This window comes from Bombus affinis, chromosome 7, assembly GCF_024516045.1.
Source record: "Bombus affinis isolate iyBomAffi1 chromosome 7, iyBomAffi1.2, whole genome shotgun sequence".
NCBI lineage: Eukaryota > Metazoa > Arthropoda > Insecta > Hymenoptera > Apidae > Bombus > Bombus affinis.
The window spans coordinates 16,318,896-16,346,294 of NC_066350.1; the positions used below are offsets into that span (position 1 = coordinate 16,318,896).

The following is a 27,399-nucleotide window of genomic DNA, read 5'->3' on the forward strand; positions in this document are numbered from 1 at the left end:
TAATAAATCAATAACAACGACGTACTACGTCTTTCACACGATACTGTAAGTTACAGGGTTAAGAACCGTTGTAAATTCTTATTGATCCCTCATAATTTAATATTTATGTAAACAAAAAAAAGGAAAAAATATGGTTCAAAAGAAAAGGGTGCTTATGGTTTGTTTAGGTATGTTTTAAAATATTTGAGCGTATAATAAATTTAAAAAGTCGTATACCATAACAGTATAAAACGTTATTTTTATTTTACAGGGAATATTTGTCGTTCGCCAATAGCAGAAGCAGTTTTCAAAAACGAAATAAATGTATTAGGCTTGAATGAATCATGGGAAGTAGAAAGTGCAGCAATCGCGGGATATCATACAGGTAAATGTCCAGATTCAAGAGCTATATCCACGCTAAGAGAAAAGGGTATCACTAACTATTCTCATACAGCACGAACAGTGAGTAAATTTATTGTTATATAAAAAATGTCTGATATTAGTATTAATGTATTTTATCATTGTAGATCAACGTAGATGATTTTACCACATTTAATTGGATATTTGGAATGGATAATACTAATATTGAAGAATTAAATAATATGAAACCTGCGAATTGTACTGCTAAGATTGAACTTCTTGGAAAGTATGATCCAAAGGGAGAAATCATAATCGTAGATCCTTACTATGTACATAATTATTTTAATACGAAATGTTAATTTAAAATTTTCTATTATAAAACAAGAGCTAAATTAAAAAAGATTTATTTACAGATGAACAACAATGATGGATTTCATAAGGCATATGAGCAGAGTACACGGTGTATAAAAGCTTTCTTGCAACGACATAAAGGTATTATCAAAAAATGTATTGCACTTGTGATAATTTATAAATTAAATTTAAAGAAATATAATTATAGCAAGCTTCTTATTTCCAGATGAAACTTTAAAACCAGAATAAAACTTAACAACTATTATATTAATATGTATAATTAAAATTATTAAAATATTATATATGTATAAATTGTTAGAGGCAATAAAAATTCATTACAGAATTAAAGTATTGATTCATTACTACTTATCATTTACAAGTATTCTTTAAAAGAAATTTTCAATCATCTTTCACATATAAAATAACTCTCTAGTTTCATATCATACTGATATCATTCCGATTTCTATTAACTTAATACTCGTGTAACTACATATTTACTTGTACAAGCAACAGTTATTTAAGATAAAAACATATATATGTATTTACCTCGTTTTACAAGCTTCTTACATCATACAAGTTTCTTACCTTATACCAAGTTTATAACCTTACCAAGTTTATAACCTTAAGGACACTATTGTAAAATAGTAAAATTAAAATATTGTAAAATTAATTTAAAATTAGTAAAGAGCAACATGTCACCAAAAAAGAAAGTGTTAATGGTGTGTTTAGGTACATTAAGAATGTTAATTGCCTGTGCAGAGTAATATTGTAAGCATATCATCTTTCGTTATATCAATATTAAAAATTCTTAGGAAACAGCTGTCGTTCTCCAATAGCAGAGGCAGTATTTTACGATGAAATAAAAAAGTTAAATCTTTCTGACGTTTGGGAAGTAAATAGCGTTGCACTTTTACAGTATCACGTAGGTAACAGTCCAGAGCCTAGAACTATGTCCACGCTCAAAAAAAGAGGCATTACACATTACACTCACATAGCGAGACAGGTATATATAACGAATTGTTTTATTATAAAATGTAAGATACAACGTGTCCTTCTGTTTTCAGATAACAAAGGAAGATTTCTATAAATTTGATTGGATATTTGGAATGGATAGCGGAATAGTATTTGATCTCTGTCAAATGCAACCAGAAGATAGTCAAGCAAAAATTGAACTTCTTGGAAAATATGATCCGAATGGAGAATTAAATATAAGAGACCCGTTATTTGTAAGAATTGTTAACGTATTATTGTTAAATTATTTTTGTTATTATTAAATATTTAAATATTTTTCAACTAAAATAATAGGACAGTGACAGCGCTGGATTTGAAAAGGCATTTGAGCAAGCTGCAAGAAGCATAAAAGTATTTCTGGAACAACATAAAGGTAGCTTTATATACCATGATATTTCATTTATTAAGTCATTCAAATAATTTATTATTATATTATCTTATCAAGAGATAATTTCCTTTACAGATATTGTAAACACATAATTACGCTGATTACAATTGCACTGTTATATATACACCTTATATATAAACTATTGTACATTGAAATAAACATGAAATATGTAAATATTATGAATATGAATTATTCTTATTTAACTTTACAGCCACTTATATACACTTCAATAATATTACGATCATCTCCGGAATAAATGAATTTTTGAAATTGTTCTTCCAAGGTACTGCTTTGCAAATTATTCAAAAGTCCATCGCTTACATCTGTATCCACAATAAGAGCATCGAATTCTTTACCGACTTCGAAATTCCCTACTTGATTGTCCATTGCAAGGGCTAAAGAAATATTGTATTAGAGATTCGGTAACTTGATGCAGTAAATAATCTTAATTTAATTCTAAGAACAGTACCCGCTGCACCTCCTAAAGTAGCCATATGAAATACATCTTTATAATTAAGCGCTTTATAATTATCCTTCATTAAGGACAAATGGATCGATACTTGTAAAGCTGATCTCATTGCATCTAAAATACTACAATTTTGTCCACCTGATACATCTAAAAATAAAAATTGATTTATTGAAATAAACTGCATAATTATCATATAACTATAAAGTTATTAAATAAAAATAATAAATTTATACCAGTGCCAAGTCCAATCTTAATCCGTTTGCTTTTCAGTCTTTGAATATCGCAAATACCACTTTTCAAACATGTATTTGATGAAGGACAGTGTATAATTGCCGTATCACGCTCATTTAATAATACAAGTTCATTATCTGAAAGATATATCCCATGAGCTAACACTGTCTGAAAATAAGCAGTTTATAGTTTCTTATATTTTGTATATATGTATATATGTAATTAATTATTTTGTATACCTTATTTGTAAGAAGTCCAGCTGCATCATATACAGCCGCATAAGAAGGATATTCAGGAAAGTTATTCTTCACAGCTTCTACTTCATCTTGATTTTCCGATACATGAGTCTGAAATATTTTACGCGTATGTTAAAACAATTCGTACACATAGAATATTTTGTACATAAAAAATATCTCATATATAGTACCTGTATATGAAGATTTTTTTCTTTTGCTAGTTTTCCTAATTTTTTCATTAGTGTCATATCACAGCTTAAGGCAAATCTTGGTGTTATAATTGGCTTTATTAGAGGACTCTATAATAATTATCATATAAATAAAATAAATTGATCTTTATAAAGAAGAAGTAAAATATGAATTTAAATGATATTCACAACCTTACATTTAATTTAGCCAAATCTTCTATAAATTTGTTTACATTTTCTATGGATTGTTCAGTAGTTTCATAATAATTATCACTACGTTTTACATTCATACTTATTTTCCCAATGAATGCTCGTTGACCCTTATTAGCTGCTATTTGTCCAAGGATTACAGATGCTTTTTGATAGAGAGATGCAAAATAACATGCTGTTGTTGTACCACTCTTTATAGTCTGTTGCTATAATTTCAGAAATAATATGATCATCATTTATATAAAATATAATCCAAAAAGATATTTTGATATTACGTTACATTGAACTCACCAAGACTGTATTAAATACTTGTTCAGCAAATTTTTCATCCGTATATCTCTTTTCTAAAGGAAAAGTATAAGTCTCCAACCATTCTAAAAGTTGTTTATCATATCCAATTCCTAAATTAGGAAATTGAACAGCATGAACGTGACAATCAATAAATCCTGGTACTAAAAATTGACTATCGCTGAGAACACTAACATTTTCATTTTTTACATCATCTAAGTTCGGATTTATCACTATATTAGAGATCTAAACATAAAAAAATATATTATATAATTTAACAAATATAAGGTTTACATTAGGCGTAATATTTAATTTATTACGATAAATAATGACATTGCAAATTAAAAATAAATAAAAATAGACCGATACATACTTTGCCGTTTTTAACGTGTATCATACCACGGTCGACGATAATCAGTTCTCCCTGTTCGTTAGAATGAATAAATGGACCAACAAATATCTTTTCTCTGGCAGATTTAGACATTGTGTTAATTTTTCCTGACATTGCAAATTTACTGCAACGCGTGCCATAAATGTTTAAGAACAATTTAATTTAACAATTTTTTATCTTTCTTAATATTTATCATTAATAAATATTGTATATTTTTTTACTTTTCACCTATTTATTAATATCCTTGTCTTTTCTTAGAAATAATTCATTTATATTCTTTGAATGGCACGTCTTGTATCGTCTTATAGTATAATATTCTCTTCTAGTATAGTAACGGAAAACATATCGATGTAACAAACAATAAGAAGATAAAACTAATATCGTGCCGAAGCTATACAAGTATTTGTATTTGTTTTTATATATTTATCTTCGTATACTATACAGAACAAAAAAAAAAAATGATCGTAAAGAAAGAACAAAAATCTGAAATCTTAAAAAAATCGGATAAGATGATGGATACTCATCGAGAATTTTTGGATATGGATACCGATGAAGAAGACTTTGGTCACCAAGGTACGATAATTAAACACATACGTCTTAAAATTTCGACTAAACGATAAAAGATCAACGATAAGTTAAGATTTATTTATATTAAATTAAACTACTAAATTTGAATATATTTTGAGGAAATGTGTGAAACAATTTTAAATATATGCATGATAATTCTAATTTCTGTTACGATATATAAATCTCTGTTCTCTGTAATTGAGAAAATAATTTAAGATATTTAATTGTATTGTAGAATCACCTGATGCAGGCGAAGAATTTGTCGTTCCTTCAGAACCGGAAAAGCCTATTTTCTCCGAGAAAGATTTAATTGCTTTAGTAAGAACACCAACGTAAACCCCGCAATATGAAATTTTAAAACTTACTTGTTGCCCAAATCGGGTCAGCAGAGTCCATAACAAGATAATTTATTGCAAAATATATTTTTTTAATATCCGCTTAATACATATGTACAGATAAAAACATTGTAGACTTACGATTACTTATTATCGTTTGATTCGTTCTGTCTAAGAAGTAATACTAAATTAATTATGCATCAAATTTTATATAGTATTACAAAATTGTAATAAATCAGTCTAATGAAACATTACTGCAGAACTGATTTATAGTTTGAATGAAAAAGAATTAGACTAGAAGTCACACTTTAGTATTATAAAAAATTCCTATCAGTCTAATGATAGGAATTTACTGTAATGCCATCTACGGCGCGACTTTTAAGATCCTGTTGCAGAAGTAGAAATACTTTTGTAGGTTTCATTGAAACGATTAAATGTTTTCGTTTGAATATGCTTTTAGGTGAAATATGTGAAAGATTTAACGATATATGCTTGCAATGGCGTAAGTTGGAACGAGCATTCCGATGAAACAATTCAAGAATATTTTAAAAATCCGTCATATACAGTGCTAACTACATTTTACGATAAAGATGAATTAAATGCCATGTTGGATATCCCGATACATGCATCTAACGGATTTACATATTTCTTAAGATCATCATGGCAAATTTATACCCCAGAAAATTTTTTAAAGACCGTTTCATTTGGCAGTATTAACAATAATATTAAGAGTAATATCCTAAAATTTATGGAAAATATATATGCACCGATTGTGCTGCACAGCGAAGATTACGCTTCATGTATCCAAATAAAATATTATAATTTTATTATTTTAATTTTGCTCGTGTAGAATAGTATATGTGGTATAATAATTACAAAGTTTCAAAATTTGATTTCTATTTGTTATCGTTACCTGATTACCTCATTATCTCGAACAAAAATAATCCATATTAGAACTACAATTTCCCATAACGAACAGTTTTAAGAAACGACGTATTTTTAAATTTACACGAGTTTATCGTACATCTAATGGAGGAAGTTTATAAACCAATGGGTAGAACTATTTTATACGTTCCAAAGGAACGTCTTCTCCAGACATTTTTAAAATCGGATACAGACAATTATTTTTTGTTGGGTACAAATAAAACAACGACCATTTCCGAAGAAGATGAAAGAAAACGAAAGTTAGTCGGCAGGCTAGAGAAAGTAGTTTGCTTTTGGATCAGACAGATACGTAGAGCAACGATGACGTCGATGAGAAGACAAATTAATAATATACAAGATGAAGTCGACTATTGGAATGCAAAGCGTCAGTTTCTCATTAGTTAAATTAATTTTTCTATTTACGGCTACTATATCTTTCCTTGATAAAATGTATCTGTTTTTAATTCCTTATAGATTCAAATTTGAATCATTTGTGTACTCAACTTCTTAATACGGAAGTTCGATTAATCATCGATATTTTGAAAAATTTGCATTCTCCAAGCGCAAGTGAATTAGAGAAATTAACTATCCACATTGTTGCAAGATTAGAGGAAGCGTCGTCAAATTTAATGTACTTAAATATTCTACTTCGTTTTTGTAAAAATTTCAACATTCCGGAAGATGTCGAAAATTCTGTGACAGAAGCATTACTTCTTATATTATTCATTTGGACGGAATCGTCATTTTATTCTACGAAGTAAGAACAATGACTTATGTTCGAAAATAATATTTCCCTATCTAATATTTCTATATAGTAATATTTCTAGGCGTAATATAAAAATATTATGTCAAGCATTAAGCTCGCAAATAATGGAACAATGTAAAAGATATATCAAACTGGACGTTGCTCTTGGGAGTAATCCTGAAATGGGAATACAGATGTTAGAGAAATGTATATTTTGTTGTAATGTTTATAAAACAATATACGATAACGTATGCTTTCTATAAAATATACCTTCTTGTATTAACAGTTGATCGGTAGATTATTAACACTTATTTCAGGTCATGATAAATGTTACATGTTGTATCAATCTTAACAGAGAATGGGACATAAATGAGCAAGAAGTTTTTAGCAAAATTAATATTTTTAAACAAAGATGCTACGATGTCATTGAAATTTGTAAAGCTTTAATAGTATTTGGAAGGTATTTGAAAGAAGAAGAAGAAGAAGAAGAAGAAGAAGAAGAAAAATAAGATAGAAATTAATAATCATTTTTATGTGATTTAACAGAGACGTTAAAATTGGATTAATCGGAGGCCCAAACGGAACCGAGTATGAAGCATATTTACGGGAAATTGAATCTTTATTTTACGAAAATTTAAATGAAATTATAATGGCACGTGACATCGTGTTCGATGTTACAAGATCCATTTGGTTTATAAAGATTGAACGATTTAGGTATATGGATTTGCAATTGGAAAACATGGTAGTAAATTTAATTAACGATATATTTAAAAATGTAAAGAATATAGAAGAAGGTATCGAGGCAATTTACGTTTTACAAAAATTTAGAAAAAGAGAGAATTTACGAGAATTATTGCAAAAAAAATGGATACAGGTATATATCGATGCTGTGTGTATTAATTGATCGCTAGTAAAAGTTATTTATAATAGTTATTACTAATAACAAACAAATTTTTAGGTGTGGAAAATATTTAGTAGTGAAATCGAATACTGTTACATCAATGCGATTAATCGATCCAGAGAAGAGACTGATATTGGTGTAACTTTGTTATGCATTTTACAATACTTAAGAAATCAGCATTCTATAATCACAAATGCATTAGATTGGATAGGGGATTGCGGTTTTGGAAAGTGAGTAAAACAACCTAAATTATTTGAACAGATTTATTGAAATGATAGATTTCCTTCTTTAAATATCTTATTCCTTTCTGCTAAACATCTTTTTTATAATATTATGATTTCTCTACATTCGTATATAGGACGTATTACGCATGATTTCAGCTGTGTTTTGCAACGATATGAACATGTAGTAGATGTAATTGACAAGAGAAGAAAGATGTTTAACATTTACAGTCGAAATGGAACGCAATATATATAAAAGGTGGAAATAATTTCATTTGAAGAGAAAAAATAATAAAAGAGTGATTTAAAAAGTTTTGCATAACGAGAACCACCTCTGTCACTTCATTATCAATTATATTGATATTGCTACAATTTTGGACGGGGTACTGTACTCGTAATTTTTCTAAATATACGTCGTTTTATTTTCGACTTAAAAGAAACGATAGGAAATCAAATTTAAAAAATGAAGTATCTATCTGACATAATACGGAATATATACCTTCTCATATTTTATTTGATACGAAATATTATATTATTTATGTTCACTCTGAATACTTATAATACAATTCACATTGTTGATACTTTTCAGGATAAAAGTTCATTCTACGTGTTTTACTTGTTTAAAATCTTAAGTAATATAGCATACATAGATCTTTCAAAGATTTGTATTATATGAATTCCTTCTTATCAATCACCCTGCCTTTTTGTAATAGTGTAAAAATAAGATTTGTAATATAATTGGCATAGGATGAAAGAGAAATCTCAGATGGCACTTTACACATTGTGAGGTATTTGAACAGTAAACTAAAGTAAATATTATGCTTTAGTAATTTACCATATCGAAATGAATTCATACAGGTTGTAGCCATAATTGAAAATGATAGTAAATTATATTCTATTAAATCATTATTATAAAAATCTTTTCGATAACATATTGCAATTAATATCACATAAAATGAATGAATATCACAAGAAAAGAATGAGATTACAATATTGAAATATTTATATATACATAAACCTTTAATTTACTTATAGAGAGCATGAGTGTATCTTCTGTATTAAAACTAATTAACTTTGGGAATTTTTAATATTATATGACGTTCGTGTAATGTCTAAAACAATTCCCAATTTCTTACTTACTATATTATATTATACCTTTCCATTTGAAAATTTCTAAGGAATGTTTATTTAGAACATAATCATAAATTGAATACTGTTACAATTTTTACGCATAAAGCGATAAAACTCTTGTAAACACTCAATTATTTAATTTCTGAAATTTGAATACCGAAATTCCCGAATAATTTACCCGTATTTAGGCACAACATTCATACTTTCATTTCCTAATATGCTATTAGTACCTTTTATCATATTCTGTGGTCCCTTACGCAAGTGTAAACACCAAATGTGAAAAATAGATGTAACAATATTAGACACATAACATGTTCTTCTACGTTCTTAAGATACATATATACTGCATTACATTTTCATGTTTCCCAAAGTTATAGTAGTTACACAGAATATACACGTGATATATATTATATTTCTTTATACATAACAAAACATATTTAAAAGATAAGAAATAAAATATAATGAGCATTTTTGGATGTAATTTGCCAGTAGCAATATGTATAGGGTAATCTATGCAATTAATATTTTTCTGTACTATTACTCACATAAAATACATAAATTATGTACATATAAGATTGCTTCAAATTATTTTAGTAAATGGAACAAAATAGCATATTAAGTACTATCAACAAACATAAGAATACATGTATAATCGTGTATTTGTATTTATATATATATATATATAATAAATTTTATAACAAGTTTCCTCGAAAAATTATACCTATAGGCTATAAAGAAGATCATGAAATATAATTATTACTGATGTAATAAACTCGATAAATCGTCATCAATATCTTGATGGTACATATTATTTGATTTACGTAACTTCCTAGAAAAAATAGATGTTAACTTTTCTTCGTGACTTCTTTAACACGACACGATACGATATTTCCAGCAATAAAAATATAAAAAATATTTCGTTAAATATTAGTGTTATTGGTTATATTCTAAAAATAACATAGTGTAATAATAGAATAGCACCATTTATAAGTTCATTCAGCTTTTACGCTTGAAACTAGTTGTATATTAAATTGAGCTGTGTTAAATTGAAAACTTTGGCATAGATTACCCTATAATCAATTATGCATCTTTACTTAGGAACTATTATAAAATTTATACATAAATATTTTATGTACATATACATGATACTTGTACATGTGCATTCATTTTTTAAATTTTGATTATCATAATGCTGTAATCTACTTTTTGCTTAGAGAATTAGAACGCTCTTTTGGCACAAATAACTTAAATAATAGTACGTATTTGGTTTGTTTTTACCCTACCTATTTTTGCTGCAGTTTCAATTTGATGCAATTACCAGATTTTCCTGACCACTCGTTACCGTAAAAATTGGACTACCTGGTATGTCCTTATAATCAAGTAATTCACTGTCATCGCTAAACGAGCTGGTACCCGAACAGCCAATTTGCTCTAACCGCGATGGTGGTAAAAGAAATATCAATGAGATCGCTATTATCATATGCCATGCACTATGAACATACTATAAAGAAAATACAAATACTTTTTAAATAATAATAGACACAATTTTCCACCTTTGTTAATATATAGTAATTTATAATGTACGTACCTGATAATTGGCCTCTGTCTCAACTAATGAAAAGAGCAATAAACCTACAACAGCTAGTGTTAATCCTGCTAATAACTTTGGGATCCTATCAGGCTTTTTCAACCTTCTCAAGTGAAAACAACGATAAGCATATGTCCCCATCTGGAAATATATGGAAAAAAAAAAATAATGCTATTATAAATGCTTCTTCTAAATTACTTACTGGGATCATAATGCCCATTCCTAGTGGTACTAATATACTAGTTAAACTTGTTTTATTGGATTCAACGCCAAAAGCTATAATAAGAACTCCAAACATATGACATAATGATACAAAACGAATCGGTATTTCAGCCATTGCAACAAGTGTTACCCAAAATGCTAATATACTTGAAAAAAAGTCACTGTATTGCAAAACCTGAAATAAATTTAATAAAACTATTTATAAAAGAAAAGATATGATACAATTGTTATGAAACAATTTACGTACTTCATATTTAGCAACGCAATAAGTTATAACATGTTGATCACAAACATGGTACAGAGATGAAAAAAGCATAGTTGCCAAATAGACTAATCCCTCGGTATATAATCCGCGTTTAACAGCTAAATATATAGCAGGTATGAAGAAACCATTACTTAAAGTTAGTATCAATGTTGTTATAAGAAGAGAAGATTCTGGATTGGCGCTAGTAGCATCGGTGCAGCCCCATCCTTTGTATCCTGTGTAATAAAACATATCGGTATAATAGAAAGAATTATATGCATAAATTATAAATAGTAGCTATTCCGACTAGTAATCAAACCTTCAAAACATGTGCATGTTGTATAATAAAGAATATCACGATGAACTTCTTGACAAATTCCATGATGACCACATGGATGATTTCCATCAAATACACATTCCCTAGTTCGTATATCCAATGATACGAAAATTCCTTTCATATCACAATCAACAGGCTTTCTATTTAATGGATAATATCATTTTGTAATTGTAGTTTGATTTTAATTTTAATATTTTCTATTTATATTTCCGAAAATATGATCTTACCCATTAAAATAGCACGTTGCCGCTAAACTAACAAACCAAGTATCTGCTTGTGGATATGGTATCAATAATGTTCCATCGTGTCTATCAAATGAAGACAAGATCATTGACATTTCGGAATTTTCACATATAACATTATCTTTAGTCCTATTTGAAATTCGCCCACGCTGAACGCAAAGTACAACTTTATTTAATTGCCCTGTTGCCATCTGAAAGATATATGTAACAGGTTGAATAGTTTATGAAATTATATACAAGAGTTTTAGTAATTATTGCTTACTTTATCCGTTTTCAAATGAGCATTTATAACAAGTGTACCACCAATATCAATTAATGGCAAAATATCAAACTGCGTTATTACTGGATACACATCAGTTAACATTAGCCAAGAAGTTAACCATTCTTTATTCTGAATATCAACCTTTTACACAAACACATTTAATAATTAATATACTTCATATTTATTTGTTATATTTATATTCATAAAATGCTCGATACCTGTAGCAAATAGAACCCTGAAGATATTTGTGAGTACTTAATTCTAGTAAACTGATATCTTGGGAAACATTGATCATCAAAATGTTCATCTGATATACGAAATTGATTTTTCATAACATCTCCATTATAAAATGATTCATTATATCCATCTTCACTATGATGTGAATGAAGTTTTGCTAAATATTTCATGCGCAATTGAGCTAATGTTTTAGAAAGGATAGGTGTATCTGCATATTGTTTTGTAAAAGTTTCTTCTGTTACTCTAATTGGGCATTCTGAAAAATAAGATAGAGCAGAAATAATTTATAAGTTTAACATTAACAATTGTTAACTAAACAAAGTCAAAAGTAATGTAAATTTACCTGAAGTGACTACCTTCACATTTACTTCAATAATACTATCCGAAATAATCATTAAATAATAATAACTATCTTCATAAGGGGAAGATTCTGTAAAGGTATATGAATCCAGCATAGTTAAATTTCCAGTTTCAAACGATTGAGAGTGATTGAAAACGGGCAAAGAACGCCCTTTTAGTGCCATATTTTTAATACAAAGTTCATGTACATTACGAGATTTAAGCACCATAAAATTGCAACCCCAAATATGTACACGAAGATTCCATGTTCCTGACGGGACATATATCCTAAATAAGAATGCAATATATTAGTAATTCTCAATCTCTATAATCGTTTGGATATGATAATTATACCCTTTACTTGTAATAAGAAGTAGATTTTTTTGTTCTTAATGTTTGCTGGTAACCAATAGGAATATTTTCAATACCATTGGTTTGTGTCCATATAGCTGCAGAACCTATACTGTAGTGGCATTTGTGGCCAAGTCCCTAAAGTATATAAAACTTTAGAATTAATATAAAATAATACAACATTGGAAGATAGATAAAATCAAGATATACCTGCTGTTGAACCTTTTCATCCCAGTGAGACAAATATGCTCCAACAAACCAATCTCCAGCTTCTGGTCCATAAACTGGTATAGTCGCAACGGTTTTTAGCTCAAATGTTGTAAATCCAGAAACCCTAAAGGCATGATTACGCTTATGATACATATCATTAGGAAATGTATCGTTATTTATAGATATCACAGGGTAACTGCCCCATTGCAGGTATCTGAAAATCATAATAGTAAAAGTAAATATCATATTACGAATCCCTATACGTTCATGATAGCAAAAATAAATATTTACATATGTACTTTTCTCTCTGGGCAATCTTGCCTATCCATAAATGCTGCAAACTGCCAAGTAACTCTAAGCACCTCTTTTGGAAGCGTATAATGAAACATGGTTACATCTGAATAACTTTTGAACGAATGTAGTGATCCTTCCTGACTTGATTGCGGCATAATACATTCTTTAGCTATCAATATAAATTATTTGCACGTTCTATGTTATATATAAATTTATTTTCTTTTTATAAATTATAACATTAAAATTATAACATTTTCCATGCTTAAGTAAATGTTATTTAAGAAAAAAAGTGTAGTATCATCTTAGAATATAAACCGTTAAAAGATATAAGTTGTTAAAGAATAAAAGATAGGAACAAAATTATCAATTTTGTAAACGAAAAGATCTGTTTTCAAATTTACCTGGGAAAAGTAATAAGATTAAAAAGACGTGAAATTGAAGAATCATAAGATATCGCCTTGAAAAATAACATATCGGAGGCATGATAATATTTTTTGACATCATAGAAAGATGAAAATTTTTTTTCGATCGGATGTTTCCATCCACTTCTTATTAATTATCGATCATTTTCCCATTCCTGTGTTGACTGTATATCTTGCACAGACGATAAATCACTTTGTCAGACGACAAATAGCTAGCCCGCTATGTTTGCGTGTTTAGTCTATATGGGTTTCCTTCGATCAGCCGTAGTGGACGCCATACAAACAGCAAAGGGTGGAATGAATACAAGCTGTAAACTCATAAACGAATGCTAACTTGGTTTTGTCGAAAACGTTTATTCACAACAATTCGCGATACTGCTACAATGCTTAGGAGCGCATGAATACTTCAGTTTCGTCGGTGTTAAAAACTTCTATAAAGTGCGCACGTGAGACAACCGTACTCGAGATGAGCGCCATAGTAACTGCCCAGCGCAGTCGCCCGGAGATAACGTTTACTCCTTGTCCTCGTTTGACAGCAGAAGCTGCTTGCGCGGGCGGTGTTGCTTGGAAAGCGATGGAGACGACGAACGCGGAGCTGCGCTGGCGCAACAGGGCGATAGTGACCTTTATGGCGGTCTAATGAAAATACCATGTGTTCGATCGTTCGCGAAGAGACGCGATCGCGAGGAAGCGCGCCAAAGAGAGTCGTAAATTCCCGTTACGATTAATAGAATCGACGTTAGGAAATGATCGATTCCCTTATTTCGGTTAGGATAATAGAGGTGGTTGAATCGATTATAACACTGAGAATAAAAGATTACAGTGCACTTTGTCCCAACAACTTGTAAACAAGATAATTACGCACGGTACGTATAGATATAAGTTAAACAGACGATCGATTTAACGACCTTAATCGTAAAATAGAAAAGCTGAGGTTTATGACAGTTCCTTAGGATCATTACGGTCCGGCTAATTATATTTGCACAGGTAATGGCCGCATCGACCGAGGGATGGATTTCAGGTTACACAAAGAGTCACCGGTGACTTACCAACACCATATTTTAAACGTTTCGAAGAAACATTGTATTCATCTTAGCACAAATGAAATATGTAATGAGAGGAATAACAACATATAAAATACACAAATGAGATGGAGAAAAATATAATTACGATAAGAAGAGGATAGAAAGAAAATGAAGCAAATATCCTTAGCGCAACATTTTCTTGGCTTTTTATAATACAGTTACAAAATTTTCTTCAACATCTTCCAATCGATATTTACACGACGATATATTATAATACTATATAATAATATATGAACATTTTTATACAAAGCACATAAAAACTATCTTTTCATAGACTTCTACATTCCAGAGGATATTAAACTTCGATATCTTCCTCGGCAGCAGGCAAAACTACCGTGGTCACAGTTACTGGTTTCGTTTTCGATTTCTTACACAACAAAATCTCTATCCTTCCGGAAATGTTACTCTTCAAAATCGCATTGATCATCATAGGAATCGAAATGGCGTTCGGTAACAAAGGTACGTCCATCACTCGTGGTTTCACTTCCGTGTTTTCGCTTCTGCAAACGATGTACAGGTCCGTATCGGACAATTCGTCGGATATGTTCGTCAATAAAATACGAATCTGATAATTGGGTCCCAATCCCAAAACGGTAGCTTCCATGGTAAGCAGATGTGGTCCCGCAACTTGACTATCGTTCAAAGATTCGACTAATTTTTTGGCTACCATCAATCTCAGTCGAAGAAGACCTTGCTGAAAAGTAGAATGAATCTTCTTCGCTTCTGATCTTTCTCGTATCGTTTGCTCAACGAACAATCGCGTTTTCTTCGGTACTAAAAATTTGGTGCTATCGGTTGACGGTAAATCGGATATCGCGTTGTGAATATTGAAGTCCGCAGTCCGTTTTAGAATTTTTACACACAGTCCACCTCCCACGGTGACCATCGCCATCGTTCGTTCTTCTTGACCCATTTTACCGTACTGTTTCGAAAAGACGATGCACAATATTTCTATCTTATTAGTATTCAACTTGGAATAATATAATTATTCGTAAATTACCTTCATCGCAGAAACTGGCTCCATGATTTTCAACGTGTCCACGTGATGTTTCCCGTCGTACACGCGGATTCCATAACCAGCGGTACTCACAGCGAGCAACGAAAGGCCAATTTGCGGAACTGGTAAACTTACCGAGTCCAAAATCGCACCCGGAACACGAACATGCCAAATTTTAATTCCCTTTATTATCATTAATTATATCATTAATTTATTATTATTTGTAACGATTCGAGTGAAGATACATGGCCGAAGTAAAAATATTCTACATACCTTCCTAGAGAAGCCGATCAAAGTGCTATCCATGATGGTAACCGCGACGCTTCCGTTATTAAGGGCTGAGATGGCTATAGCCGGCGATGGTAATTTTTCCCAAAGTTTCACGGGTCTTCCTCTTCTTATCGCGCCTATCTTACCATCTCTTCCAACGATTACTACAGTCCCGTCACCGGTCCATAAACCTGTACACGCGAAAGCAACCGGCGGCCATTCCAACAAATGTTTATCCATAACAGAAAATGTTCTACAACGAAAGAATTGGTTTAATTTTATAAATTTTCATTATTCGTATAAGAATTGTTTTTAAAGGGAAGTGGTACCGAGGATCCAAAATAAGTACTTCTCCGAATTCCGTGCCCAGCACGAGACAACTACTCGCTGGATCGTTCCACGAATCCCTTCGAATCACAGAAATCGCGGTCAAAGCATTACTTTTAATCAATGGAACTCTTCTGTATTGTTCGGCGAAGCTAGACCTCAAATTCGGGTCCATGGATAGGAATTTTAGTGTTCGCGGTGAGATAAATCCCGCTCCGAGTTCCTTTAACAATAAATCCAGTTCGTCGGCTAACGTTAACACGTTCAATTCCTCGTCCATTCCAGCCTTATGCCAAATCTATGAATAAATTTATTGTTTCAACTTTGAAAATCAGAGAGGTACTGGCCACTAAGAAATCAGAAAATCGTCTGTACCTCCCGTTCCTTCGGGTGTACGTCAATGTGTGGCAAACAGTACTTAAAATACGGTCTCATGTTTTTGAATATGTAGACGCTGGAACCAACGCCCACTGCCAGTACGGACGACCGAGGTTCTCCGTTTTCTGTGTAAAAACCAACCACTCCACACGGTGGATCTATCATGTTGTGTTCTGTTATCTGGTCACCTCCTTTATAAACTCTTATCTAAAAATAAAATAATATAAAATGTAATTTCGACATAAATAATTGTTTAGCTTTGAAAATTCTATTTCGTTACTTTAGGCGAATTGACACCGAGCGTCCCTAGATCGACACAGACAAGTCTAGCGTCTCCGTCGCCGCTTACATCTAGCATATCAAGCGCATTTGGTAAAGTGTATAATCGGGTTGCTGGCTCCCAAAGCGCCTCCAACCATCGACCGGTACCAAGATCGCCGATGTTATGTCCGGCTCTAAAAATTGCACAAAATAATAAAAAGACGAATGTTACCTAATTGTTTTACAGATTGTAGCTATATCTTATCGCGTTTAATCGCGATTAAGTTAACGTTGAATACAAAGGATTAAAAGGGAGAATAATTTCTTCTTACCGTAAACCGTGCATGTTGGAGAATCCTTTTTTTTAATGTTTACCACAAACGGTTATCTTCGATCAAAATGCATCGTTAGTATGTCTGTCTAAACGTTTCCCATACGCATTCTATGTACAGTAGTAGTATAGCGCAGCGTAATAGATCGTCATATCGTTATTAATACGCTGATGAGCGTTCTTGGGCTGAAAGAATTCTTTTTTCGAATTAATCTAAACGAACACCGTGCCAATTGTAATTTTCGAATGGAAGAAAGATCGATCATATCGGAAAATCTGTTTAGAAAACTCGCTAAACAATGAAACGATATACCAATGAATCGCGCTTTGTTGTGAACATTTGTATCCATAGAAATGTTCACGTGCACAGAATATCAATGATCGCGCGCAACTCCTCTCGTTTAATATTAAGGGAAACGATATTACATCGTAACGAATGAGAAGTAATTTATATAACAGATATCGTAGAATTTTAATCGATCGATATAAGGTATAAGTAAACCTGGATTATCTTTAAAAATACTTTTTACGAACACAAACTACTCCTTATAATCTATACTGGTTCTGTTTCAAATTGACCAGTGATTGATCGTAAAATTCAGTTTCTTACTTTACGTTTTCAGGTAACGTTCCTATTCTATGTTTTCAGGTAGATTCTATTTAAATCATTGTTATTGTCGCGTGTTTCCTTTCCTTCGGAGATTAAACCCAATTTGACCTTTATATAGTATGTATATAAAGGGGATTTCGAGATGAAGCATTTCAATGAATTCTTCGCCGGCTAGTGAAAACTTTACATCGAATTTTCGAAACCGATAATTGTGCACCCTTATTGACAAAGTTCATTTTGTAACGGATTCTCTTAGAATTAAGGATAATACGGCCATACTCGATAATAATGGACACAAATTCGGAACAAACATCAACACCGGTAGGAGCCACGAAAAATGATTCAAAAGTACGATTCTGGAAATGTTGGCAGGAGAACGTAAAACCGAGAAGCGGAGACACCAATTTGAACAATCGATCCGGCCATTGTTGGAGAAAATATAGAAATTCGAAAAAAGATGACAGTTGGGATGAGATCGAGTCTCCGCAGTTTGTGGATTTTTTTAATCCACCGGATATAGGAGATTCGTTTTTCAGTAAATAAAAATTATAAAGATCGGACAATTCTTGAATCCTCCTGGTGTTCATTCCTCTTTATTACTTTCAGACAAAGCAATTGTAACTACAAGCACGCCAAATCCGGATCATACAAACACAAAACATCCGAACACGGTAGTAGACGATGAAACGTTGGTTGCGTAAGAGTTACAATTGTGAATTTCTTTAAATCACATTTAAGTTATTTTCTTCTCGTCTGATAATAAAAAATATCGCTTAATATTTTTTTAGATCTCTAAGTAATTTCTATTTATCCGATATAACGATCGATAATGATGAAAAAACATACGTAAATAGCGATGATTCTCGGGGGCAAGAGAAAGAAGAATACGTGGTTCATAATGCTAGCGAACCGGTATGTCAATTTACATAGCTGATATTGCCATTATTATGACCGATCGGTAAAAGATCGAGGTTAACATTTTAGGAGGCTAAAGCTAACGCCAGAGCATCTAATAAAACGAAAATGATGCAGAGAATCGGGATCGTGTACCCCTTCACTTTTGATTTACAAAAAAAAAATACGCAAGAAGGAAAACAAGAAAATATTAAGAAGGTATGGTAAAATCACACCCTCTAATCTTACAGGCTATTAAAAGAATATATATGCTTTTGTATTGTTCTTAGATATTGAAAGACGAAAACAAAGCGACGAAGGTAGAAAAATCTAATAACCGCGATAAGAAAATTACGAGGAGTACCGACGTAAGTATAATATAAACAACATCGCACTTCGCATTAACAAATAATAAATATATTTTTCTGCTTTTAAAATAAACCAGCTGTGGAAGAAACCACCATTTGTACCATATTTGTCAAAACAGAAATTACCACCACCGAAATCTCCACCTTTACGTACAGCGTCTCGAGCGCAAGAAAGAAAACGCTTTGACGAAAATATACGAAAGAAGAACAAACAAAAAGAACAAATGATACAAATGGTAATAATATTCTGTTTTCAATATTATGGTATATATCCTAAGAGATATATATATATATACACACACACACATGATAGGCAATTGCTGCTAAGAAAAAACAAGAGGAGGAAGAAATTGCATTACTAAGAAAACAAATGGTTCATAAAGCTCAACCAATTCACAAATATAAAATTGGTTTACCGAAAATTAATAAACGACCTTTAACCGATCCCGTAAGTCCGATAGTATTGAAACGTCGTCGTCGCATATAAGTATTTAAAATATATATATATATATCGGGAATAGTATGGCACATTGTAAAAAATTCTGTACCTTATTCATAATAGTACATTAGTAATTACGTTTGAATTAGATAATTTTCTTTTTACTCCCTTCTTTCCAAATAAATATATTTATATAATGATGTAAATTAATAATACTTGATATTACATTTAGTAATATAGTAGCACATTCATACACATTTTGTCAATAAAGGCAATTTCCTTGGATGCGTGTCTCTAATTTCTCAAAATAACATTTGTTACGTCCCGTTATACGATAATTAACTATACGATAATCAACCATTAACTATGCAAATAATTAGTCTGATCGTAATAATCCTAAGAAACTGTAATAAAACCATCTCCTTATGGTTATTGCCCCGTCAGGTAAAAAGGGGGAAACGTTTTCCCATAATAGATTTTCACCCGCAAGCGACCAAAGACGAGGCGATCATCACCCAACAAGAGTTTTCCTCTGCGACAGCATCGTCACCGAACTTCTCTGGTTTCTCATCATCAGATCGGTCAACATTTCTTGACTGGCTTTACGTTTTTAACTCGGTCAACATCGCTATTCACCTCTATCGTCCTAAACGAAATAGGCGATCGATCATTTCGTGGCGTCGATCGTATAATCGTAACGGAAATTTACGACTCCCGTCGGTCGAACACATTTCTTATAAAACATAACAATTATTCGGACTATACTTGTAAATGCTAAATAATTGTTAATCAAAATACTAGTAAAAAGTTTTTGTAGATGTAGATATGATATAGTGAAACTTGGATGTAGTCTTTTTATAATTTATATTTACCACAGCTTATGCTGTGTAAATATTAACATGAAATATTTAACATATATAACAAGCTCACTCTAATATATTGTAACATAGATATACATATAGTATATACATATATCGTAGATATATGATGAAAGATTGCCAGTGTGCATTCTAGATTAATATCGATATATATTTCTAACGTACGATAGTTACAAATATTTCAATAATTGATAAACACATATGCGGTAATTACAAAAATGGATGTTTTTTTAAGAGCATAAATTCTTATGTTTTCGGAAGCATGCTGTTGTACCACATAAACTGTCAATTCGTAGCTTCTTTTTTAAATAACGAAATGTGTATAAGGTGATGAACTTCATTTTGTGTTACGTGCAATAATTTACAATATTACAAACATAATAAAAACAATTGATCAAACTGTCGAAAAACATAATAAATGTTCATTTAATATTAAATATCGCTGCTATATGTAGTACTAAGTGTGCTACATGATAGCTCGAAAGATATTTCTAGATAAATGCTTGTGAAAAGAAAAGTTGTTTTAAAAGTTGTCTTATATATTTATTCAATAATATCTACTGATGAAAATCGTAAAAACCCGTCAGTCTTTTTTTTTTTTTTTTTTTTTTTTCTTCTTCTTTTTCCCAGTATATACTTTATACAGTTTATAAATATAGATAATTTTGAAACAAAATCATGCGTGATATCCATACCACATTTCGTTACTTTTTCTTAAATTTAATTGCAGACATGCGCATCTTTTTATGAGGTTGAAAGCATTATTCAGTAAAACAGCTGAATTGATACCTCGTTATTTTTTAATATGTAATAAATCCATTCATTCCATTAAATTTATTGTAATATTTTATTCGAAAACTAAACAGTCTCTGTATGTAAACTTTGTTATGAATTTCACAAGCCTATATCGGAAATAACATATTTTTATTTCTTTCCCTTAAACTGGTATAATAATTAACATATTAAATTATCCGTAGAATTAAAGTCTATTTATTTTAAAAAATTATTTTATAATATATAAATCTAATGTTATCAAAAAAGGTAACTAGACCTATTAATACTCAAATGTAAAAGATATCTATATCTATGTCAAATTAAATATAAATGCATAATATAAAAGTTTCAATAAAAAAGTTGAAGTTAAAATGCATTCATAGATATGTAAATGCAAGTCTAACGGTATAATAATCTATCAGTATCATCAGTTACTGTTACGCCCGGTGACTCTGCATAGCCCAGAATCTATCCCCCGATCGAGACGGCCGATAGAATTAGTCGGACCGCAAAGAATAACCCTAAGACTATTGGCGGTACGCAAAGAGTCACCGGACGTAATAATTACATTAAAGCTACATCTATGAATATAGAGCAATTTCAAAATTGTTTAGAAACCGAAACTAAAATAGATCGTAAAATATAAAACAGTCTGCGATATATTTGGCACGTAAAGCCTGACTCGTATCACAATGTATACAATATGCATATTCTTGCGTAACTAATAGGAAGCCCACTGAATGTTAATGATAGACAAATATACAAATAATTATCCTAAAACTATTTTGAACACAGCCAATGACACATTAGTCACACACATTGTCATAGATTATATAGGACATAAGTTATACATGAACAAGTAAATTCATTGATTTAAAATCCGGAAGTGTATATACCATATCGTAATTATCTTTTCCCTTTTTGTCTAAAATATGTCCATCTTATCGCTTGATCTTCATCTTACTGAAGTAATGCGGATGATGGTGATGGAGGTAGCGATGGTGACGGCGGTGGTCTTGTGAAAGTTTCTATTTCATTACAGTGGAATTGACATACTGTACTAGATGTACTTAAAGTAGATTCCGACCACATTCCCCTTCTCTTAATCTTTCTTCTAGCTCCACTATTATCTGTACTTGATTCAGGCACATCTCCAGACTTGTTCTTGCGAAGATACTTCCATAATAGATTTAATCTGCATGAGTTTGAAATGTTAAATTATATAAACATTTTAAACTGATACTTGCGAAATTACAATTACGCGTTATTTACCTGGGATATTGAAACTGAGCAAACTGAGACGATGGACCTATTACTGCTAATACCGAACACAAAAAAAATGTAGCATATATCCAACTTATGCTCATTACAAGGAACAAAAAAATTCCAATTTGTATATATGCTAATACACATGAAGGTAACATAAGAGCACCAGCCGCACCGCTTGTGAGAGAAGCCATTAAAGTTGGACCAGCCATCTGTGCGAGAGCTGCTTTCACTTTATCTTCTTTCTCTTTGGAAGTACATGCTCTGTAACTTACTACGTAATGCAAACTGAAATCTACAGTCAAACCTAAAAATAATATATGTTCAGTTTTGTATATTATGAAGATTAAAATTACCTATTATTAAAAGATACCTATTGCTGTAGATACTGCGACACTTTCTAGGACATTTAATTTCCAACCAAGAAGAATCAAACCAGCGATTGTTACTACAATTGCTGCTCCAATTGTTACAATTGCATATAAACTGATAAGAGGATTAAATGTTACTAAAGCTAACACTATGAGAGCTAGAACCAATGAAACGCCTATTGCCCAAAGCGTTCCTTCGTACAATGTTCTCTGTAATTCATAAAATTCTAATCTACTAACGAACCAACCACCGCGCATTCCTAACGGAGCTTTTTCTAACTGACTTTGCATCCATGTTTCAACCTGTAAAAGTATAATTTTTATTAATCTTTTATTAGTAATTGAGCATTATGATTGCTTTCAAAAATATGAAATATTAAAATATATATATATATATATATATACACACACACACACACACATACATACTTATGAAATATAATTTTATTTTACCTGATGAAAAAACTGATCCATATTTGAAAATGAAAGGCTATAATTATATATGCTGTCATACTCGACGACTAGAGCTTTAATTTTAGGCGTTGGCATTATTATAGAATTTGTTTCATTTGATACTTGTAATTGTTTAAGATTTGGTTCGTTCAAAAATTTTAAACCAGCAGAAACACCATTACGAACCCACAAATACGACGGAGTACTATATAATTTTGCATTTGCTTCGACCGCACATCGTTGCAAAGTGCTAGCATTATATGGAAATTCACTTTTTTTACAACACGGTGTATAATTAATATGCGAATCAATGGGATCTTCACAACGTCTTTGCATCCAATGATGTAATGATTCGATAAAACAGTTTGGTAATAAAGGTCCTAATGTATCACGATAGAAAGGTTGAGCTCGTAGATCGCGACAAAATTTTTCAAGCCATACTTGTGATTCTGGATGAGATACATCAAAAGATTCATCCCATTCTGGTGTACCAATTAAACTAGGATCTAAATAATTGCCATTATCAACTGGTTTAATACCCCATACAAATCTTAATGGTAACACATCTTCATTATCAATCTGCAATTATTGATTATTCAAAATTTTTGTGAGTGATACATTAAAAGAAACTTTTTAATTTTCTGTACATACCATCCCATGTTTCTCGAACCAAAATTTTCGCGAATATACTAAATCATATTTCTCAAATGGATGAGAACTATCAAATAATTGGAAATCAGCAGTATCCGGCAATTGTAAGCCAGGGTATTGAAAAACAATGATGCAACATGCTATTGCTATGATACCTAAACTTAACAACCAGCACCATCGGAAATTTATAACTACCCTCGTAAGGATAGTATTAAAACCTATCGTCACTTTATCTCCAAACAATCGTAAAGGTCGAATAATTTTTCGCGTTATAAAATTTGCAGGAGATAAAACGCCTCGTTTGAGTCGTTCCGACACAACGACACATGCCGGCAGCCAAGTAATCATTAAGAGGAAGTTTGCAATAACGGTCATTCCTGAAAATAAACTGCATTTATGGGATTAGTAAAGTTCATATTTCTTTATTATTTTTATATTATCTTCCCTTAATATTTTAATATTAAACAATTATTTCATGTACCTAAAGCAATTTATAGCGGTAACGTTACTAACAACTGATGCAAAAAATGCTACTGCAGTAGTTAGAGATGTAACAAACATAGATGGAACAGCATGTTTCATTGTTTCTTGTACCAGTTTAACCAATCCATTATTTGATATCTTTTTTTCCTTTCCTTTCTCCCAAATTTTACAATATATAAATGCATCATCTGCTCCTATTCCTTTGAAAAGATAAAATTGCACGTTAAATAACTTTTATCATTAAAAATCGTAAATTTAACATTTAATTTTCATATATTCTTTAGTTTCTCACCTACAACAACGACGATTGCCAAGAGATTCATAAATGGGAAAAACTTGATATGTAGAATTAAAGTGTAAAATGCATATGAAATGCCAAGACTAAAAATTACAGCAATAATGGTTGTGACAGTTAATAGAAAAGAACCAGTATATGCCCATATGCAAACTGTTACAAAGGCGAAACCAACAAGCAGTAAGATAGAATCTGACACTAACAATTGGTTGAACAATGTACTTTTTAAACCCAATTGCATGCCCTTCACGCAAAATTTTCCATAGGATAGATCATTATCACCAAGTCCTTTATAAAAGTCTAAAGTTGCTGAGCTTGTAGCAATCGGTAAAAATAACATTGCATACTTCAACGTTGAGTTTTGTTTATTTTGAGGATCTTGTCTCTATAACAAAATATGAAACATTTTATTGACAATTGTTCTATTCTTCGTAATAATTTCTATGATATAAAAGTTTTCTCTTACATGATCTGAAATAAAATCAATATCTAACAAGTAATGCAACAAGTGATAGGCTGCGTTGTGCGCATAGCATTCACTTGGGACATGTTTTTGACAATTTAAGTCTTCTTCACAATTTGATGTTAAATGACCATTTTTATAATAATAAACACATTGTTTCAAAAGAGTTTCTACACGGCTAAGATCGTTTTCTGTTACACCCAGGCAAGAACTTCGATTAGACAAAAGTGCAACATAATTTGCTGGTGACCAACTTCTGCAACACTTTTGTCCTATATTATTATGTCCAATTTGTGTTTGACATAAAGAAGGAAAGTGTGGGTTCGATCTAAGTTCTGCATCAATATAGCATTGTGCTAGTACACCTTCCATTGACCATAAGTTTGAATCTTTAGACTTTCTACCAATAACTACGCGTGCATAACCAGGTATTGGTGAATTACAAAAAAATTTCTCATTTTCAATATAGTCTTGACTCGCATTTTTATTTTTTAGCTCTATTAGTTCTTCCCATTTATCTTTAATTTCAGCTTTATTTATTTTTTCTTCTTTATTAGTTACTTGTTTTTGATACTTTTTCTTTCCTTTTCTCTTATTTTTAGGTTTTGTCCTTACGTTTAAATTCTGAAATATTGTAATGTTAATTTGTAAATCCAATGGCTTGTATTTTACATGCAATATCCTAAGCAACTTATACACAGTTAAAACAATATATTACATATAAAGCTTGACAGACATACCTGTTGCATATAATAATAATGTTCCAAAGGATTATCAATCAATTGACCGTTTGGCTTATTTGATTCTAATAAGTTTTGCCAAGCGATAAGTCTTTGCGCTAACATTGTACCTCTTGCCTCAAAACCCTTAATGGCACAAATAAGGTATAAATTGATAAAAACATTATACATATATTATATTTCTACCTTAATTTTATATACTTACTAACTGAGGATCAGAGAAGTCAGGAAACTTTTTAATAGCTAAGGGAACGATCAAACATGTTGAAGAAAAAATAAGTATTGCCATTAGAATGGTATAAGGATGATGAGCTATTACTCGAGAAATCCACCATATTTCCATTTTGACAATTATATCTTTTTTAACTTAAGTCATATTTTCCTATAAATTATCGTAATATATAAGTTACTAAGGCAGGATTATCATAATCTTTGTCTAAATCATACGATGTTGTAGTTTTCTTTTTTTTTTTTTTTCTTTTTTTTTTTTTTTTTTTTTAACAATTATCAAATTGGAAAAACTCACATTAAAAATTATATTTTGTAGTATAGTACTAGCGAAAATCAGTTTTTGACGCGTATAGCTTAATAACAAACCACTGAATAGAACATGTACTATAAATAATTTGAAGTTTCATTTTTATGTTTATACATTTTTATGTTTTCTTTTATTGTAACCGTTATTAAATTTGTAATATTTTCGCATAATCATTTTGTCTATTTTTTGAAGACTTATAACTAACTAATAGATATAAATATCACAAGAGTGAAATTATAGCCACTATTTATGTAAGGACTTTGAAATATAAACGTAATTTTATATAAAACATTGAAGCATGGTTGTTCAATTTAAAAAGCAACATGGACTTCCCACTTTAAGGGATGGCACGTGTTCACATTGCAGTAACAAATGGGATGATCCGTAGAGACAACGACCATGATCCGTAGGCTATGGTGGATAGATATACATACACATGTATATGTACATATGTATATATGTACATATACAATATACACTAGTGTACTGATATATATATATATATATATATATATATATACGCATATATGTATATAATCCCCTAGAGTATAAAATAAAAACATTTTATTCTGTTAATATAGTATTAAAATATTCTTTGCTTTTTCAAAATTTAAATTTAATTTTATCCTAAAAAGTTACAGGGACAATAAATAAATTTTCTTATTTCTGTCAGCTTCTATATATTGTATATATTTGTTTAAATAAAATGAGTTTAGATAAGGATAGTTATGAAAAGCTTTAAAAATTATTCCATACATTTATTGAAATTTATTTATACTGCGACGATGTAGTGTCTTTTTGCATTTAATAGTGTCTTTAGTCCATATTCTTTTATATTGGTATTTCTCAAAGT

The 27,399-nt window shown here is 30.8% G+C and overlaps 8 protein-coding genes across 18 annotated transcripts; 4 read left to right on the top strand and 4 right to left on the bottom strand.

The window, feature by feature from the left end:
- Positions 1-17: 17 nt before the first annotated feature.
- On the top strand, positions 18-1,038 carry LOC126918824 (low molecular weight phosphotyrosine protein phosphatase-like). The gene is made up of 5 exons (XM_050727243.1): positions 18-167; positions 251-441; positions 507-668; positions 753-831; positions 917-1,038. Exons 1-5 carry the CDS (start codon positions 131-133, stop codon positions 937-939), a joined length of 492 nt encoding a protein of 163 aa, XP_050583200.1. The 5' UTR covers positions 18-130; the 3' UTR covers positions 940-1,038.
- Positions 1,039-1,152: 114 nt separating this feature from the next.
- LOC126918825 (low molecular weight phosphotyrosine protein phosphatase-like) lies at positions 1,153-2,268 on the top strand. The gene is made up of 5 exons (XM_050727244.1): positions 1,153-1,419; positions 1,503-1,693; positions 1,755-1,916; positions 1,996-2,074; positions 2,165-2,268. Exons 1-5 carry the CDS (start codon positions 1,383-1,385, stop codon positions 2,179-2,181), a joined length of 486 nt encoding a protein of 161 aa, XP_050583201.1. The 5' UTR covers positions 1,153-1,382; the 3' UTR covers positions 2,182-2,268.
- Positions 2,076-5,313, bottom strand: LOC126918813 (guanine deaminase). 6 transcript variants are annotated; one of them, XM_050727224.1, is made up of 10 exons: positions 5,035-5,132; positions 4,911-4,955; positions 4,085-4,226; positions 3,715-3,957; positions 3,411-3,629; positions 3,217-3,324; positions 3,029-3,136; positions 2,792-2,957; positions 2,559-2,705; positions 2,076-2,484 (listed from the first exon to the last, which is right to left on the bottom strand). In XM_050727224.1, exons 3-10 carry the CDS (start codon positions 4,214-4,216, stop codon positions 2,285-2,287), a joined length of 1,323 nt encoding a protein of 440 aa, XP_050583181.1. In that variant the 5' UTR covers positions 4,217-4,226; positions 4,911-4,955; positions 5,035-5,132; the 3' UTR covers positions 2,076-2,284. The 6 variants fall into 6 exon arrangements, with proteins under 6 accessions (XP_050583181.1, XP_050583185.1, XP_050583184.1 ...); XM_050727228.1 differs by lacking the exon at positions 4,085-4,226 and having other exon boundaries at positions 3,715-3,824; positions 5,035-5,313; XM_050727227.1 differs by lacking the exons at positions 4,911-4,955; positions 5,035-5,132 and adding an exon at positions 5,146-5,312 and having other exon boundaries at positions 4,085-4,135.
- Positions 4,420-8,235, top strand: LOC126918827 (uncharacterized). The gene is made up of 10 exons (XM_050727246.1): positions 4,420-4,675; positions 4,905-4,987; positions 5,465-5,804; positions 5,984-6,313; positions 6,403-6,685; positions 6,756-6,921; positions 6,991-7,133; positions 7,220-7,547; positions 7,632-7,804; positions 7,955-8,235. Exons 1-10 carry the CDS (start codon positions 4,561-4,563, stop codon positions 8,049-8,051), a joined length of 2,058 nt encoding a protein of 685 aa, XP_050583203.1. The 5' UTR covers positions 4,420-4,560; the 3' UTR covers positions 8,052-8,235.
- Positions 7,824-14,214, bottom strand: LOC126918810 (transmembrane protein 8B-like). 4 transcript variants are annotated; one of them, XM_050727216.1, is made up of 13 exons: positions 13,654-14,210; positions 13,250-13,421; positions 12,959-13,172; positions 12,759-12,886; positions 12,402-12,685; positions 12,040-12,314; positions 11,822-11,950; positions 11,545-11,750; positions 11,300-11,457; positions 10,984-11,216; positions 10,717-10,911; positions 10,515-10,655; positions 7,824-10,427 (listed from the first exon to the last, which is right to left on the bottom strand). In XM_050727216.1, exons 1-13 carry the CDS (start codon positions 13,754-13,756, stop codon positions 10,227-10,229), a joined length of 2,439 nt encoding a protein of 812 aa, XP_050583173.1. In that variant the 5' UTR covers positions 13,757-14,210; the 3' UTR covers positions 7,824-10,226. The 4 variants fall into 4 exon arrangements, with proteins under 4 accessions (XP_050583173.1, XP_050583172.1, XP_050583174.1 ...); XM_050727215.1 differs by having other exon boundaries at positions 11,822-11,962; positions 13,654-14,206; XM_050727217.1 differs by lacking the exon at positions 10,717-10,911 and having other exon boundaries at positions 11,822-11,962; positions 13,654-14,214.
- Positions 14,009-18,041, bottom strand: LOC126918811 (Bardet-Biedl syndrome 1 protein homolog). Its single transcript, XM_050727220.1, has 8 exons — positions 17,934-18,041; positions 17,325-17,509; positions 17,012-17,186; positions 16,729-16,938; positions 16,356-16,651; positions 16,030-16,279; positions 15,760-15,939; positions 14,009-15,681 (listed from the first exon to the last, which is right to left on the bottom strand). Exons 2-8 carry the CDS (start codon positions 17,336-17,338, stop codon positions 15,055-15,057), a joined length of 1,752 nt encoding a protein of 583 aa, XP_050583177.1. The 5' UTR covers positions 17,339-17,509; positions 17,934-18,041; the 3' UTR covers positions 14,009-15,054.
- LOC126918815 (uncharacterized) lies at positions 14,273-21,392 on the top strand. 2 transcript variants are annotated; one of them, XM_050727230.1, is made up of 8 exons: positions 14,273-14,540; positions 18,190-18,468; positions 18,540-18,630; positions 18,722-18,845; positions 18,918-19,046; positions 19,118-19,195; positions 19,273-19,431; positions 20,110-21,392. In XM_050727230.1, exons 2-8 carry the CDS (start codon positions 18,222-18,224, stop codon positions 20,410-20,412), a joined length of 1,131 nt encoding a protein of 376 aa, XP_050583187.1. In that variant the 5' UTR covers positions 14,273-14,540; positions 18,190-18,221; the 3' UTR covers positions 20,413-21,392. The 2 variants fall into 2 exon arrangements, with proteins under 2 accessions (XP_050583187.1, XP_050583186.1); XM_050727229.1 differs by having other exon boundaries at positions 14,277-14,540; positions 17,973-18,468.
- Positions 21,130-27,021, bottom strand: LOC126918808 (protein dispatched). Of its 2 annotated transcripts, XM_050727213.1 has the most exons (11): positions 26,535-27,021; positions 26,214-26,390; positions 26,009-26,134; positions 25,272-25,892; positions 24,803-25,190; positions 24,509-24,710; positions 24,028-24,415; positions 23,377-23,955; positions 22,926-23,226; positions 22,559-22,859; positions 21,130-22,481 (listed from the first exon to the last, which is right to left on the bottom strand). In XM_050727213.1, the coding sequence occupies exons 2-11, from the start codon at positions 26,349-26,351 to the stop codon at positions 22,247-22,249; spliced, it is 3,279 nt and encodes a 1,092-aa protein (XP_050583170.1). In that variant the 5' UTR covers positions 26,352-26,390; positions 26,535-27,021; the 3' UTR covers positions 21,130-22,246. The 2 variants fall into 2 exon arrangements, with proteins under 2 accessions (XP_050583170.1, XP_050583171.1); XM_050727214.1 differs by lacking the exon at positions 26,535-27,021 and having other exon boundaries at positions 26,214-26,515.
- Positions 27,022-27,399: the final 378 nt, after the last annotated feature.

Coding starts and splice junctions, on each gene's coding strand:
- LOC126918811 (XM_050727220.1), bottom strand. Junction 16,939..17,011: donor TCGGTGTCAATTCGCCTAAA/GTAACGAAATAG, acceptor TTTTATTTTTAG/ATAAGAGTTTATAAAGGAGG. Junction 15,940..16,029: donor TGATCGGCTTCTCTAGGAAG/GTATGTAGAATA, acceptor ATGATAATAAAG/GGAATTAAAATTTGGCATGT.
- LOC126918825 (XM_050727244.1), top strand. CDS start 1,383: ATGTCACCAAAAAAGAAAGTGTTAATGGTGTGTTTAG. Junction 1,420..1,502: donor AGTGTTAATGGTGTGTTTAG/GTACATTAAGAA, acceptor AAAAATTCTTAG/GAAACAGCTGTCGTTCTCCA. Junction 1,917..1,995: donor ATATAAGAGACCCGTTATTT/GTAAGAATTGTT, acceptor CTAAAATAATAG/GACAGTGACAGCGCTGGATT.
- LOC126918813 (XM_050727223.1), bottom strand. CDS start 4,216: ATGTCAGGAAAAATTAACACAATGTCTAAATCTGCCAGAGAAAAGATA. Junction 3,630..3,714: donor AAGTATTTAATACAGTCTTG/GTGAGTTCAATG, acceptor CTGAAATTATAG/CAACAGACTATAAAGAGTGG. Junction 3,325..3,410: donor AAGATTTGGCTAAATTAAAT/GTAAGGTTGTGA, acceptor TAATTATTATAG/AGTCCTCTAATAAAGCCAAT.
- LOC126918810 (XM_050727215.1), bottom strand. CDS start 13,756: ATGATGTCAAAAAATATTATCATGCCTCCGATATGTTATTTTTCAAGG. Junction 11,963..12,039: donor CAGGGTTCTATTTGCTACAG/GTATCGAGCATT, acceptor TTTGTGTAAAAG/GTTGATATTCAGAATAAAGA. Junction 10,912..10,983: donor ATTGCGTTGCTAAATATGAA/GTACGTAAATTG, acceptor AATTTATTTCAG/GTTTTGCAATACAGTGACTT.
- LOC126918827 (XM_050727246.1), top strand. CDS start 4,561: ATGATCGTAAAGAAAGAACAAAAATCTGAAATCTTAAAAAAATCGGAT. Junction 4,988..5,464: donor AGAAAGATTTAATTGCTTTA/GTAAGAACACCA, acceptor ATATGCTTTTAG/GTGAAATATGTGAAAGATTT. Junction 5,805..5,983: donor CAGCGAAGATTACGCTTCAT/GTATCCAAATAA, acceptor CATAACGAACAG/TTTTAAGAAACGACGTATTT.
- LOC126918815 (XM_050727230.1), top strand. CDS start 18,222: ATGGACACAAATTCGGAACAAACATCAACACCGGTAGGAGCCACGAAA. Junction 18,631..18,721: donor GACGATGAAACGTTGGTTGC/GTAAGAGTTACA, acceptor ATATTTTTTTAG/ATCTCTAAGTAATTTCTATT. Junction 18,846..18,917: donor TTCATAATGCTAGCGAACCG/GTATGTCAATTT, acceptor TTAACATTTTAG/GAGGCTAAAGCTAACGCCAG.
- LOC126918808 (XM_050727213.1), bottom strand. CDS start 26,351: ATGGAAATATGGTGGATTTCTCGAGTAATAGCTCATCATCCTTATACC. Junction 24,711..24,802: donor GGCAATCGTCGTTGTTGTAG/GTGAGAAACTAA, acceptor ATCTTTTCAAAG/GAATAGGAGCAGATGATGCA. Junction 22,860..22,925: donor CGCAGTATCTACAGCAATAG/GTATCTTTTAAT, acceptor TATTATTTTTAG/GTTTGACTGTAGATTTCAGT.
- LOC126918824 (XM_050727243.1), top strand. CDS start 131: ATGGTTCAAAAGAAAAGGGTGCTTATGGTTTGTTTAG. Junction 168..250: donor GGTGCTTATGGTTTGTTTAG/GTATGTTTTAAA, acceptor TTTATTTTACAG/GGAATATTTGTCGTTCGCCA. Junction 832..916: donor TTTCTTGCAACGACATAAAG/GTATTATCAAAA, acceptor TCTTATTTCCAG/ATGAAACTTTAAAACCAGAA.